The 16390-nt window shown below is 34.6% G+C and overlaps 1 protein-coding gene across 1 annotated transcript; it reads left to right on the plus strand.

The window, feature by feature from the left end:
• Positions 1-9174: 9174 nt before the first annotated feature.
• On the plus strand, positions 9175-12220 carry LOC107646178 (uncharacterized). Its single transcript, XM_088490039.1, has 6 exons — positions 9175-9270; positions 10050-10493; positions 10583-10645; positions 11078-11295; positions 11553-12013; positions 12093-12220. Exons 2-4 carry the CDS (start codon positions 10109-10111, stop codon positions 11215-11217), a joined length of 588 nt encoding a protein of 195 aa, XP_088346165.1. The 5' UTR covers positions 9175-9270; positions 10050-10108; the 3' UTR covers positions 11218-11295; positions 11553-12013; positions 12093-12220.
• Positions 12221-16390: the final 4170 nt, after the last annotated feature.

The raw sequence follows: 16390 nt of genomic DNA on the forward strand, positions 1-16390 counted from the left end.
AGCAGTGGAGTAATTTTTTGATAAATATTGTGATTGAGTAATGAACATGTACGTGAAATGATTTTACTATATGGCTGGTCAAATTTGATTTATTCATTTTTTGGTTAAAAATTTAAATTTAATTAAATACTAAAATCATGATTTAACTATGATATATATATATATTTTAAATCAAATTATAAATTAACTGTAACTACCCTACTCCACGAAGCCTGTGATTTTTGGTTCTTTACGGCATTTGCAGAAGCGCATAGGATTATATATATATATATATATATATATATATATATATATATATATATATATATATATATATATATATATATATATATAACGAGTTAAAATTAAAACACGTAGCGTTAAAACTTTTTTTTAGTGTTTCCGAGTAATGAATCTTGGTAATTAGATAATTACCAATATAGTTAATTTATTTCCTTTAAAATTAACTATCTCTCACTAACTCATATATTAGTTGAGAAATTATCCTAAAAGTGTTACCAACTAATTATCTGATTTCTCCTTCTTCCGATTCCTTTCAAAGTCATGGTCTTTTTTTCTTCTCTTTCTTCACTCGATCCAACTGAACCAAATTTTTTCTAATTAAATTAAAACCCAAGAAAATTTTGGTTAAGTTCATTCTCTCTTCTCCTCTCACCACCAAACACTACTTCAAGGGAAACTATGGTCATTGCTTCACACAAGGACTGCTGCGAATTGGTGTTGCAAGGAGAAGGAGCCACGAAGCCTTGCTGCACCAGCTCATCCTTCTCCATCTTCTATTGATATATATAGTAGAGCTAAACCTTTCAATTCCCTCTGGAAATTGTACGAAGAGAAGGAAGGAGTCAAGAGTGGTGATTGCTCAAGGCAGAGGAGAAGAAAGACGACAATAGGGACATCATCAACTGCGTATATCATCACCAAGGAGGGAGAGGCCCATTAAAGGAGCTGTAATATGAAGCTAAAGAAAAAAAAATCTTACTCTTTTTCTTTTTGATTCCCTTGGTATTTTTCTGATTAGATAAGAAATTAGTAACTCTACTCTCTGTTGTTCTTCCTAATTTAAAGATTTTAACCCCTGTTGAGCTCCAATTTCTGCAAATGAGAACCAACCCAATCAAATTCATCTCACCACAAGAATAAGACTCTTTCCCTAGCTTCACATGCAGCTCGCCTAGCCTTGTGAACTGACAAAATTCTCTAATTATGTTTGTTAGGGTTTCCTGAGTTAAGGTAGCAATAAACAAAGTTTGGTTTGTGAATCCTAAAAAAAAAGGGTAAGGATTAGGAATGTAAACTGTGATCATATTATGTTTATCGTGTAAATTCTTGATGTTTATGAATCTGAAGCTCTTGGGCATAATTCAAGTAGAAATGGTAATAAATAATGAGAATTGTTGATTGACATGAGTTAGGAACTTAGGGGGTCGGATTTGGTTATTGAAAATTAAGAAGCGTTGCTACAGAAATTTTGAAATAGATTGGACAGCAACTTAAAATAAAAAATCTAGAAATTATTTTCGAATCAACCTATTTTTTTATCAAATTTCAAGAAGTCAAGGTTGCTCCATAAAAGTTTTAAAGAATTTGGCTAAGTGGTTTGGAAGATATGAATTTTTGAAGTTTAGTGGTTGCTACAGAATTTTCTGATTTTTTGGTTCTGCAGTACCAACTTCTAGACACTATAACTTTTGATTTACTTGAAATTTTGAGTTGCTTCCAAAATAATTTTAAATATCTATCTGCCTATTTTAATTGAACATAAGTTTCATATCTATATCTATTTTTTAGACTTAATTAAGTCACTTGGAAGATGGGTTGCTTGCTGAAAACTCTAAATTGATTTGTGAAAATATGGAACCACTTCCAATTGATAATTAGTTAATCAAATAAAGTGATATGAACTTGAAATTTATGGATTCTGAAACCTAGAAGAGTTGAGTTTAATTTCACCAAAATTTAGATTTAACGGATTAGAAATGAAATTATTGTGGAATTTATAAAAAAACACCGCTGCTGGCTGTCTTTTCTGGATCTTTATAAATGCAGTAGCAGAATTCTAAAATTTGTATAAAATTCAATTCTAATCTAAATTTAGCAAAATCTAATTCAAATTAAAGATTAGAATCTCTAGAATTACCTTACCAAGAGAGATAGTTCGTACATAAGTATTCACAACATAAGAACTACATAGCAAAATAGCAAGGTGCTGTCCTAAAAAAATCTAAGGACATCAGTCTCGGGTTTTCTTCAATATCTAGCGTCAAACTGCCTAGAAAAATATGAGTTCTAGATCTTTATAAACTTTAGTTCAATACAAACACGTGGACATAAAGTTTGCGTGAATCCGAGTCTGTTTGTTACCTTAATTATTAAATAGAAAACTGATCGCAAAGAAGGTATTAGGCTAAACAAGTCTGAAAAATGAGTAAGAATATAAGTTGTCCCTAGGAAGGTTTAAAGTTAAAAGGTGATGCAGATGTACGTATGATAAAACGGTGATGCGGAGGTACGTGTAAGTAAATGGTGATGTGGAGGCATAAAGAAAAGAAAAGAGAATAAGGAACATTGAATGAAACATAAATTGAGAATTGTATATTGAATAGGCATTGTGCCAAATTGCTAATGCGAAAGTGCCTGCCTAACTGATAGCCTGAGATTGCTAATGTGGGAATGTTCGCCTAATTGATAGCCTGCTTCTTACCATGATGCCAAGATATCCTAATTGACATGGGTTCGCCCATGATGATAATTGTGCCTAATTGACATGGTAAAATGACCATATACGGGGTTCGCCTCGAGTAACGTCGGGTTGCAGGTAGACAACCGACGCATGAGCTCATGGCCTGTGCTAGGAACAGGCATGCATCATCTTGTTTGTGCATATAAATTTCCTGTGAATTATTTATTGTGCTTTTCCTAATTGTCTATACCATTTACTTGTTGTTTGTATGTTTGTGTTATGTGTTCTGTGTTTGTTCTTTTTTTGTTTCACGACAACCTAGAGACAGAGACCTTAGGTTTCCCTTTTACCTTGCTGAGAACTCTAGGTTCTCACCATTCTTGTTTTTTTCTTTCGCCCCTTCCCTAGACGGGTTTGGCAGAGGAGCTCTTTGAGTTTTGTTCTATCCTGAGCTATGAGGATCTGACACGCGGCAGAGTCTTCATCTGGAGCACGCTTTGGACCACTTTCTTGGACGATGTTCGGAGATCACTCCAGAGTTAGTCGCAGTGAATCTTTTGCTCCTTTTTTATGATCTTAGTATTACTTTTCCCTCACTTTTGTAGTACTTTTAGAGGGGTAGGACATCTTAGTAGTTTGGTTCCAGTTTAAGAAACCCGTGTGAGGGTTGGGACTGGATTCTTCTTTTATATATGTACATATAACTTGGTGTGATACTCGGCTTATGATAGACGACATGTATCCTTAAACTTAACTCATGTGTATATTTGTATATATGTTTATATATGTTATTTTCTGTTGCCATGTATTTTCTCACATCACAACTTTAAAGAAACTAACCCTGCGAGCAACTAAACGTTAATCCACGAATAATAGTTTATTCACGATTAAACCGATAAATACTTTTATTAATATTTGTTTACAAAATCTGAGTCTAGAGCTAAGTAGGCTCGCACGACGAGTAACACCTGAACATTTGGCATTCGTCATGACGTGTCGAAAGTTAGGGTGTTGCAAGTTGGTATCAAAGCAGTTCGTCCTTTGAGCCTCGGGATGGACTGTCTATGCTTCCTTGCATACTCTGAATCTTTTTATACCATGCAGTTAGGATAATTTGGTAATATATTCTGCATGAAGGTCTGTGAACATCCATTGTAGTAGTATTAATACTTGATTTTGATATATTAAGATTGATCACCTTAATATTGATTATTGAGTATTGATAGGACTCAAATGGCTGCGAATAGGCGAGGACGCCCCCGACTGGAGAGAACAAGTGCGGGAACTTTCCTTGATGCGACGGCTATTCTCGAATCTGTAAACGCTATGGCTGGTGCTATACCTGACTCAGTAGCTGCTACTAACCGAGTATCTGAACGTCTTGACCGCCATGATGAAGCTGAAAATAACCATGAGCCTAGACATAGAAATGGAAATGGCGACGAAGGTGAAGGTGACCTACGTAATGATAATCGGCAAATGACCTTAGCCTCTTTCTTAAAGATCAATCCACCGTAGTTCAATGAAAACACTAGTGCGACGCGAGCTGACGACTGGTTTAAGGAAATAGGACGAGCACTACAAGCACAACAAGTCCCCGAAGCACAACGTGTAGAGTTTGCTGCCTATATGCTAAGGAACGATGCGCAATATTGGTGGTAGGAGGTGCTTCAACTACTAGAAAGAGAAGCTAATAACATCACTTGGGAGGAATTTTCAACTGAATTCTATAAGAAATATTTTCCTCAATGTTTTCGTACCGCTAAAGAACTAGAGTTGCTTCAGTTAAGGCAGGAAAACATGACAGTCACTGACACTACGGCATAGGCGGAGCATTGTGGCGAAGAATTGGGGGCCTCACACAGAGCCACCGCAAAACAAGCTTCTGAAGCGAGGACTCCTTCGCGTGCCACGAATCAGCAGCGATTGCAACAAAACGCCAGGCACGGTAAACAGCGGCGAAGATCTGGAGGCCACACACCTCGCCACCGCAGAACATGGTGGGGAAGCAGAACTCTTTCGCGTGCCTTATCATCAGTGGTGACTCCATCAGAAAACGCCGCCAGGTGAGGATGAATGCTCTCTTCGTGTGCCGCCACAACAACGGCGATTCCTTAGTTAAACGCCGCTAGGTAAGGATCTCTTAACTCAAATTCTATTTTACCCCCTTTTTAATTTATCCTATAAATTCTAAGTGAATCTTCCCCAAGTCAAGCAGAACCCCACAAAACCTCCTTGGAAGCGCGCGAACACTGCCGTCGCTGATCCACTGCGCCATTGCTGCCAATCCTGGGTCCTCTTGCCGCCGTCGAGCTTTTGACTCAGCCACAGTTCCGGAAACCCATACTCCCTTGTCTAGGGTGTGTGAAATCCATAAGATCTGCAACACCCTGTTCCTCTGTCTGGGTCGTGGAGTCGCGCAGATCCCATACACGCTTCTCCCACCGGCGTCGAAGTCTCCCATCACCTTGGTCATGCACGACACTGTTGAGCCACCCTCCACCGTTCGCCATCTTGAGCTATCGCGGCCTCTCCTTGTCCCTGGTTAGTTCTAACACTTTGAGCTTTCCTTGGTGTTTTCACTCTTGGTTCGAAATTTTGAATATGAATTGGTCCATATCTTCTATTAATTGGGATTATCTCCCTGACAGAGCATGCCTTGTTTAATTTGAACCTAAACATGGAAAAAGGATCAAGTTAATAATATTAACATCACTTAATTAGAACCTAAACATGGAAAAAAGTTGAGTTAATATTAACCCTATTTCAGCACAAAAATTAATATTCATGCAAGTTTTGAGTTCTTAAGTAATTTTCAAGAATAAGGGATAACGTATATCTAGTTTTCAATAGTAAACATAAAACTTGATATTGTTTACTTTTACCATGTGAGAGAGAAGCTATATGAGCTAATTACAGTAGTTAGATTATACATTAACAAGACTGAACTATAATAGTTAGTTTACATACTTCCTTGACTGACTTTGTGAATGAGTAAGAGGTTGGCCTCTTCTACCAATTATTTCCACTATACCATCCCTGCCACAAAATGTAAACTGCATGCCAAGTTAAAGTTAGAGGTGTTAAATGAAATAGAATTTCACTCAGTTGTAACTAGCAAGGAGCTTTATATATATATATATATATATATATATATATATATATATATTATAACTTCTAAGTTGTCACATTAATAAAATTATAAATTTCAGAACTCATCAAATCTACAACCAAAGGCAAAAATTATTTTAGATAGATAACTCCACAGATCAAAAATACCAGAGCTACATATCATTAATCTCCAGTGGTGCACTCATTCAAATCAATCTTATTGAAAAAAAAATGTCGGGAGACTATAGCCATCAAAAATCAACATCAAAGTTTTGTCCTACTAGATTACATGAGTGCTAGTCAAATCTTGTTGATATTAATACCAGCACAATCAGAGTGATACAACATTTTTGAGTCAAGTACCATGCCAACTCCATAGGAATTCATAGAATTCATAATCTGTTAGTTCACTAATGCCCTTATATATTGCTAACTACTAACTAAATAAATAAATCCCTAACAACCCTTAATAAGCCCATTATTTTTTGATCAGTACTCAATTTTGTACCTGCTTGCTTAGTTGAATCTCTTTGAAGCATATACATGTCATTGTACAATTTACAATTGTCCTTGCTACCTAGTTTCTGAGATGCCTGCACTATCAGGAAATTTGGTTTTTTGTGTCTGAATCATTGATTTTGTGAAGGCTCATTCATTACACTTGCTCTATATCAGAAAATTTTGTTTATTGGCAGCAGAGATTCTTCTAGAGCACACTCTAAACAAGGTTATTTTTCTTGCAACTATCTTATTATATATGTATATGTTGATCTTGATTTATTATTATTGTACTATTCCTCTTTAGCCTTAGTGAGGATTAGAATTGATCATTCTGTAGCAAGGAAAAGGAAAAATAATAAGAGATTGAGACTGATATAAACTATAATAATAAGATTTCTCATTTTAATAGGAAGATTTATAACTTAGAGAGGTGTAGATGTAATAAAAATACCTAATGTGAACATGGGAAAAGAAGTTGGCAAGACTAAAACTCTGATGCACTGTTGGTAGCCTCATAATTTGCTCCACTATGCATGCTTAGCATATAAAACAAGTATTTGTGGTTTTGTTTGCATGAGTGACTCACTATGCTAAGGGGAAAAACAAAAAAAGATCAACAAAATTTATTGGTGAAGCTATGCTTTTTTTTAATCTTTTGTTACATTTTTAGTGCTCTATGCCATTGATTACATTGGAAGCAATTAGGTGGTATAGGAGACAATAATAATGATGTTTTTTGCATTGTTGCTTCTAAATTGTGATACTTGATTGGGATTGAATTAAAGAACTCATATTGCTTGGAAATTTCAATAGTGCAATTTTGTCATAAGCCAAATAAGATCATTAATTCGAAATTAATTGGCTTAGAGGTTGATTATAACACATTTCAATCTTAATTGAAATTTTTTTATTTTTCACATAAAAAAAACAATTTAATTAAAAAAAATAATATGATATAGATTGCATTTAAACATTTTGCAATAATTCAATATTTCAATCCAACAAGGTATTTCAAAAATACATTTAAAAAAATATTAAAGTTAATTGCATAATATTTCAACAACGTCCATGCTTTCTTTTCTTTAACAGAAAATGAATATAATAGTCAAAATATTAATATATAATTCAACAATTGAACGATTAATATACATTCTATAACAATTACTAAATGATATCACTACAAAAAAAACTGATTAAAATGTCGTTAATATTAAGGCGGTTTTGTATAAACGCCATAATGTTCATGAATTAAGGCAGTTTATATCACTGCCATAATGTATTTGTAAGTCAAGGACGTACGTTTCTAGTGATTTTGGCAGTAATAACCGTTGTTAGAAAAAACCCAACCTAAACCTAATTGCGAGTCGAAGAGTAGAGCGTGAGCAACAAGCTTCTCCTCCAGTGGCTTCTTCTCCTCCATTGATGCGAGCTTCTCTTCTATTCTTGTGAGTTTCTCTGCCATTGATGCCATATTCTCCTCTATCGAGCTTCTACGCTCTATGTTGTGAGAGCTTCTTACCCTAACTCGTCTTCTCCGTGTCCGTTCTCACTTCTAGGTTTTTATTCAAAATTCTCATCCTCTTCTTCTTCATCTTCTTTTGATTCATGATTTGTTACTTCCTCTCTGGTTATTACTATTCTTTCGATTCTTTGTTTTATGTGTGTGAGAGTTGCGTTGGTGTGGCAGAATTCGAAAACTACATCGCCACTGCTCTGCGAGCTTCTCCTCCATCAATGATTCTTCCCCTCCATCGGTGTCATGTCCATCAATGCTTCTCCTCTGATGGTACATTTGCTTCCATTGATGCGATTTGCGAGGTATTCTATTAGCTTCTTTTCTTCGAGCTTCTCTTCTCCTCATCAACCTTATTTTGTTTGATTCTATGTTTTGATTGTTCTATGCTAACTGCTACTTATTTTATTTAATTACAGGTTTTGATTTTCCTCCTTGTTCAATTTATTTTTAGGTAAAAAATTGGGGATTAATTATAATCATGTGAATACTTGTTTTCTCCTGGTATGACGTGCACTGTGAACTGCATAGATGTTCTTCATGTTTTCTGTTTGCAGAAAAAGCTTTTAAGGAATTTACTTGAGTTATACTTTTTTAATTTTGAAAGCGTGGAGTGTCAGAGTCTCAACCAAATTATTTGAAATCCTATTAACATTCTAACATGGTATGTGCAATTATTTATATAAATTCTTGAAATCTAGCTTGTTCAACTTGTTCGTTATAGCAAATTTGTAATCACTATAGTCGAAGAGTTGTAACATACACAATGAACTGGGAGCAGTCAATTGCTTTAGTTTATTATTTGTTAAATCTGTGTGTTCAAATTCATAGAAAGTGGTCACCAAACACAACCTCTAACATCATATTTGCCTTCACCATGTTTTCCTTTCTTCATGAAACCCAAATTTGACGTCGCTAATAGAATGCTTCTCTTAATGTTAGTACATGGCTAGACCTCATTGGATGCCTCTAATATATACAGTGTTTTTGTTTTATGACAGGGGCTAATTATCTCTTTGATGCTTGATTTGATATTCATTCAACCTGTTAACGTTATATTTTGGAAATAGACATTATGAATTTTAGATTGTATGAAGTAGTTAGTGTTCCATTGACATTTTCTTTTAAATTGATCATCTTGTGTTACTTTTTGCAGGGATCTTGATAACTCTAATCTATCTAGACATTTGGTATCTAAACTTGGGAAGCTTAAATATTTTATAATATCTATATACTATATATACTATGGTTAAAATTTTGGTACGGTGATGTGGGTTTTCTAATGTCAAATGTGCACATATAGCTATATTCATTGTATTTTTCTACTTCAATAAATACATAGTTATATGCTCATTGGATTTTGGACTAAAATTTCATGGTTGCTTTCATGTTTGTCTCATAATAGGTCAATCTTCACATCCACCAGTTGAAGATATGTGACTTTGGAAGTGCTAAAATTTTGGTTAGTTTATTCTTTAACCTGAAGTTCTTAATGTTTGTTTTGAATGATAATGTTCTGTTATAACTAAATTTTAGGTTTTATTTTGTCCTTCTCTGTGAGGTAATGTGGGCCATAATTGCTTCTTCTTTTAACTATCTTTCTCTTTTCTAAAATTTAACTGCCACAAGTAGTACAAAGGGAACAATAAATATTTTGCTGTTGTCTATAAGATGCATCCTAAGCAATTAGAGTTAGTAATCTTAGAAACATTTAGTAATAATGCACTCTATGTGTTTGTTATTTTGCTTCTTAGAAATTGAAATCATTTAATTACTTCCAGTTTAGTGTTTCAATAACTCTCTTGCATCCTTTGCATATTGAAGAATTACAACTTAATTACTGTAATGAAATAATACATATCTGGTTTATTACTAGAACCTTATATGAACCATCTCTCATATCTGGTTTGATGTCCAATCTAGATTTTAGAACCTTATATGAACCATCTTTCATACAAGCTTAAGGATAGAGGGTCATTATTGGTTTTATATGTAATAATTGGAGAACATCTTCAACGAAAAATTTAACATATTGTGAAGCTTTAGATTATTTTACAAAGAAAAAAACCTCAAGTAGATCCAACTGTGTGGTTGAACTAGTGACTAAGTGCTAATTTCAATAACTGCTTCTTATTTGCTGGAGGAGGCAAGTGGTGCATTTGTTGTTCAAATACTTGTTCATTTTCTTCTGTCCTCATGAAACCTTTTTACATAATATGAATTTTTGGTTGTTGTGAGCAGAGATAACAAATGCACAGCTAAGCTTGCAATGTCCTTTGTATTCATCGCTGAGGGCACCAATGCCGTATCACATTAACTTGAAAGGCTCATCCATTTCTTTGACCTTTGGCAATGACCACTGTCTTCCCTGTGCTTGGAACAAGCTTAGAAAGGAAAACTTGAGTGTCGTCCCTTTTCGCCTTCCCAGGGGGACGAGGACGGGGACGCTTCTCATTAAGGCTGTTGCTACCTTTGAACTAAAGATTTTGCCTCACAAACGAGACGAATGCACACACTCCACTGACTTGCACCTTGCTATTGCCAACTCAGCACCAGGGTTTCACCTTGACTCTTCTGATGAAGAATCACAAGAGCTTGACGAGAGGGAGAAATTGAGAAGAATGAGAATTTCCAAAGCTAATAAAGGAAACACCCCATGGAACAAAGGAAGAAAGCATAGTCCTGGTAACTATATTTTCTTTTCTTCTTTCTTTATCTTCCTTGACATTCCATCCTGTCTTCCATCATTTAGCTCTCTTTGTCATTCTAAACAGAAACTTTGCGCAAAATCAGGGAAAGAACAAGGCTTGCAATGCAGAATCCTAAGGTGATGTCATGTAAGAATATGTTTGTCTTTGCTAAAGTAGATTTTCACATTAGGTTCACAAACATCCATTTTAGTTCAATATCATTGAAATCTATCACTTATCCCAATTTAGACAATGAACAAATTAAAATATAATCCATTGTAAAATTCACTACTCAACAGCACAATTTTGATGGAAAACAGGATTGTCCTGTCTCTCTCTGGTCTCACTAAACAATATAGTTCAATCTTGAGTATTTCACTGGGCCAATATGTAATGTTCAAGTTTACACGTGTCCTGTCTCTCTCTGGTCTCACTAAACAATTTCTTAATGGTAGTAATTTTTAAATGGGTTATTATTCAGTATTAATACTGACACAACAGGTTTAGATTGATGATTGGATTTTCGAATTTTAGCTTCAAATTTTTAACTGATTTCCTTCATAAAATTTGGCAATGCAGATAAAAATGATGGTAGTGGTGAGACTTTGGCTCAAGAAATATATGGAAGAAGGAAAACAAAAGACATTGATTTAGAGGGGTTAAAAGAAGATAAAGATGTTGGTGGGTATTATGGCCAAAGAAAAAACATTAAAATTTAATCAAAGGAAAGGAAAGGCTTTCATCTTGATACATTCTTTCGCTATCTCTTAGGTGATGATAATGGCCCTCTTCTTCAGGTAATTAATATACATGCTTTTTAACTACACTTTACATTTTAATTAGTTTAGTATGAAAATATATAAATATATCATAAAATTTTTTGACTTGTCTGAGTATAAATTAGTTAAAAATGCTAAAATTATCCATTTTTCTTAATTTAATTTTAAAAATACAAATAAAAATAAAAAATCAACCAAATAGCCAATCTGTTAATTTTTATTTTTTATTATTCTTCCTAACACTTTATGATCTATGATGTGTTTTGCACTTCCAGGTTGGTCATGACATGAGAAGCCCACTGGCCCATTATTTCTTATACACGGGCCATAACTCCTACTTAACAGGTAATTAATTTAGTAGTAATAGCAGCACTGCCCCAATTATAAAGGCACTCAAGAAAAGTGTTAAAAGAGTTATCGAACTTGATCTGTGGCCTAACTCCACTGGTAATTCTGTTGAAGTTCGTCATGGAAGGTATGCAATTTCCTTTACTTTTCATTCATATATAATATGAACATATAATTATTGACAATAATGCACCTCACACTAAATTATGATTAATATTATTGTTTATTTGGAGCTGTATATTATTACAGGACTCTAACTAGTCCGCTGAAACTGAGAGCTTGTTTGAAAGCAATTAAAGAATATGCATTTTATGCTTCTAATAAGTATCCTGTTGTTATAACTTTTGAAGACCATATAACTCCACCTCTCCAAGCTAAAGTTGCCAAGGTATTATTTAATTACTATCGTTATTTTCGTGAGAAATTTTTGGGGTTAGCAAATTTTAATGTTTTTTGTCATTTTACAGGTAGGCCAGAGAAAGATCATGAGAGAGTAGCTTCAAGTTTCTTTGAATTTTGTTGCTGTTGATAGAGAGAGAAAAAAAAGAGAACGGTTTATAAAATTTGTGTCTCACCACTACATGACGGAACCAGGCCTATAAAATATACATTGAATTGTAAATATAGATATATTTGCAAATATACAAACATCGACATTTATCCTAAATACATGAGTTGGGGTTCTAATTATTGTACCTATAGATTTTGACAGTTAAGCTGGGGATATTGTTTGTGTTTATGTCACATGAGCTATTTTGATTTGCAGATGGAAGACAGAATTAGGAAAGCTAGTTTACCTTGTTAGAAATACGGTAAAAACGGTAAGAAATGTCACTTTTATTCGGTAAAAACGGTGGCTTGTAATTGCCATTTTAAACAACATGAAATGCCATTTTAACATGGTAAAAACGGCGGTTTTAAATGTCGTTTTAATCAATAAAAATGCCACTATCAGGGTAAAAATGGCGGTTCAAAATGCCATTTTAACCAACTAAAAATGCCGTTTTAATCCGGTAAAAACGGCGGTTTTAAATGCCATTTTAACCAACTAAAAATGCCACTTTGCCAAGGTAAAAATGGCGGTTCATAAACGCCGTTTTAACCAACAAAAAAATGCTGTTTTACCCTGGAAATAACGGCGGTTTGAACCGCCGTTTTAACCAACAAAAAATACCATTTTATCTAGAAATAACGGTGGTTTGAACCGTCGTTTTAACCCAACTCAAAAACCGCCGTTTTAACCAGGTAATTGTGGCGGTTTTTTAAAAACCGCCGTAATAACCAAATGGCGCTTCAAATTATGGCGGTTTTTCTTGAGCGCCGTTCAAGGTTATAGTGGCGGTTCAAACCGCCGTAATAACCCTAAAAAATCGCTGTAATTACCAAATTTTTTTGTAGTGTATTCTCTCCTCCACCCCCTCTTTTTTTTAATTATTATTTTGGTTGCTGATTTGTCACAATTTCATCTCAGTTGCCAGGAACATTATATTTGATGATTTTATTTTATTTTATCATTCAAGTAGCTTGTTGCTTATAGTTTTGGAACTCTTCATGGGTGCTATCTTCGTAGGTGAAGAATGATAATCGATGTAGGTACTTATGATGCAGTGATTGCATCATTCTAATTTAGTTACAAAATATTATGCATGATACATTTAATATTTTTCATTAAATAAAATATGAACTTCACTTAAACAAGCTTAAGTTAATATGATATCAGACTTCATATAAACAAGCTCATTGGCTCTTTTGCGTGATAATATATTACAAATCAGAAAATATTATTCAAATTAGGGTATGAGTAGACACAATACTATTTAAGATTTGATTCAGTTAGTGAAACAAAATATTAAATACTCAAAATGATAACTATGATTTGGATTAAATATACAAGATAGAATAATAGAAATCTTCCAGAATACAGATTTTAGAGTTTAAATTTTCATGTTCGTCTCTCCTCTTTTTTTTTTTTTTTTATTTTTAGGTAAAGAAAATATTGCATTCATAGGCCTGCCTTTTTTAATGCACTCATAGGTCTGCCTTTTTTAATCCTAGTTTTTATGCTCTTTTTCACTGGACTAATTTTTTGCACTTACACGGTAGATGACAGGATATGAAAACTATAATACGACTTTCTTAGAAGCATATCTAAAACAAAATGTCTTCAATGTCAAGATACTATTCCCTATATGTTATAATTGTTTAGTTACGTTTTCTGATTTAATTGTTTTCTTAATCTAACTTTTGATCCTATTTTATTTTTTGTTTTTCATGATATTTTGAAGATTCTGTTTTATTCTATGCTATTTTGTTTGTTTAGTTATATTTATTGTTATAACTATTTTTTAATTCTAACATTTATTCCTGCTTTCTTTATGATTTTTTAAGGAAGCTTTTCTTTATCTTTTCATTTTTTTTGGACTTGGAACCAGCAATTCTTTCTACCAGTATTTTTTTAGAAAGCACAGAATTTGTAATGAGTAAGCCTTCTCCCCAATACCTTTCCTGTGCTATTTGTTATCCTGGATGCAAGAATAAAATATTTATATTTGCGATTTGAGTTATTCTGTCGCTCCCCTACACGGTTTTGCTTGTTATAAATTTTCTCGTTTAGCTCATATATTAGTCTCCCATTTCATAATTGTGGCAAACCATGATTGGTTCTTCTGACACAGTCCATTTTGGCTAAGTTTTTTTTATCCTTGTCCTTATTGACTGTTTATTCATTTGTTTGTGCTATTTCATTAAAGTCGATATTGATAAGGGCTGGATAAAAAAGCCACGAGGTAGTGCAGAATATAGGGATGGTCTGAATAAATTCCTTGACTTTGCGTTTTCCAATGCATAATCCGATGGGATGATACATTGCCCATGTCCTTTGTGTGGGTTCCGGTTTTACCAAACCAGAGAGGATGCGTATCATCATCTTCTGATGAAACCCTTTCCCTCGAACTATACCTTTTGGTTACATCACGGTGAGAGGATCGTAGATGAGAGCTCTAACGGCAGAGAAGAATTAGAACCCACTCGTAACTCCAGTGATCAAATGCGTGACATGGTCCACGAGGCATTGATAAACCCATATTTCATGAGTTCTTTTGTGCTTAATTAGAGTGATTTATTCAATTCTTCACCTACTTATTCACATTAATTGTATAGTTTTACTTTCCCTTCCTTATTATGTCATATAATGAAAAACATGTTTTCTAAGCTTTAAAAATTAATTATTTTAATTACCTTTATTTCCATTCGATGCCGTGATTAGTGTGTTGAGTAGTTTCAGATATTCTAAAGGCAGAATGACTTAAAGGATGAAAAAGGAAACATACTAGAATGGAAGGAGGAAGCAAAACGGAGCTTTAAAGAAACTGGTATCCACGCGATCGCATGGATGACGCGATCGCGTGCCAAGCACGAATCAGCAGCGACGCGGCCGCATGCCTGACGCGACCGCACGCCTCAAGCAGAATACACATGACGTGGTCGCATGACTGACGCGACCGCGTGGCAAAGACAAGCTCCGAATGACGCGACCGCGTGACCCACGCGGACGCGTGACAGAGGCCACGCACCAGAAATTACAGAATACGCCCCCAGCGAATTCTGAAGCCCTTTTTGGCCCAGATCCAAGTACAGACAGCATAGACCAGAGGTTATAAAGTGTGGGAATGCTTCCATTCAAAGAGAGCTCGCATATTTTCACCTTTCAATGATTTAGATTTAGTTGAGAGGGAGATCTTCTCTCTCTCTCTTTTAGGATTTAGGATTTCTTCTTGTTTTAAGAGTAACTCTGGATCCCAGGTTTAATGTTCTTTTAATATTACTTCTCTTTATTTATTCCAACATTTGAATTAATTATTATTATTTATGAATTATTCCATGTTACAGATTTCTATTTGAATTAATGATGATTGAGGTATTTTCAGTTTATGATTGTTCTCTTTGATTTAAGTTACCATTGCTTCCCATCTAAGGACCTCTTTATCATTCCAGCAATTTTACTTTTCCCCTTTTGGTTCTGGTTAAGAATTTAGTAACTCAACAGTTATTAAACTCAACATAATTGATAATCGTTATCTTGCTAATTGAACTGAACTTAAATAATCCCAACCCTTTCTGAGGAAATAATTAGGATTCAAAAGTCAATTTAATTAGTCCCTTGACTTTCCTTTGCCCTGGTAAAGGTTGACCAAGTGGAGTTTAGATTCAACTTTCATTATTGTTGAGAGAGATAACCACGGTGAGATTCTACTCTTTAACCCGCCCGAATGGAAACTTACAAATCAAAACGGAGGCGGATCTAAAAACACAGCTTGGGATCATGGATTATGTTCTGACATTCATCATCCCGGGAGGCTGGATATCTGTTTAAAGCTGCGCAGAAGCTTTACATGCCTAGTTTGGGCCCGGAGGCTATTGGCATTCCAAGCACTGGGGGAGATTTTTGGACGAATTTAAACACAAGCCACCAAAACAGGATACTCTTCCAATGTCCAACTTAAGGACTTTAACTAAAAGTGCTAGGTGGGAGACAACCCACCATGGTATGGTCGCTTCTTTTTCAATTTATTTCTTGTTAATTGCTTTCAATTTTTCCTTTTTCATTTTAATTTATTAAACCTGGAATCATGCATAAGCATCCATGATAGTCATTGCATTCTGCACTTTTCATGCATAAAAAAAAAAGTGGTTGCACGACGTGACCGCATGCCCCATGCGATCGCGTCATATCGCGAAAAACACCACCTATGCGACCGCGTGATCC

The sequence above is a fragment of the Arachis ipaensis genome, chromosome B6 (assembly GCF_059453495.1).
Source record: "Arachis ipaensis isolate K30076 ecotype BB chromosome B6, ASM5945349v1, whole genome shotgun sequence".
In the NCBI taxonomy this organism is placed as follows: domain Eukaryota; kingdom Viridiplantae; phylum Streptophyta; class Magnoliopsida; order Fabales; family Fabaceae; genus Arachis; species Arachis ipaensis.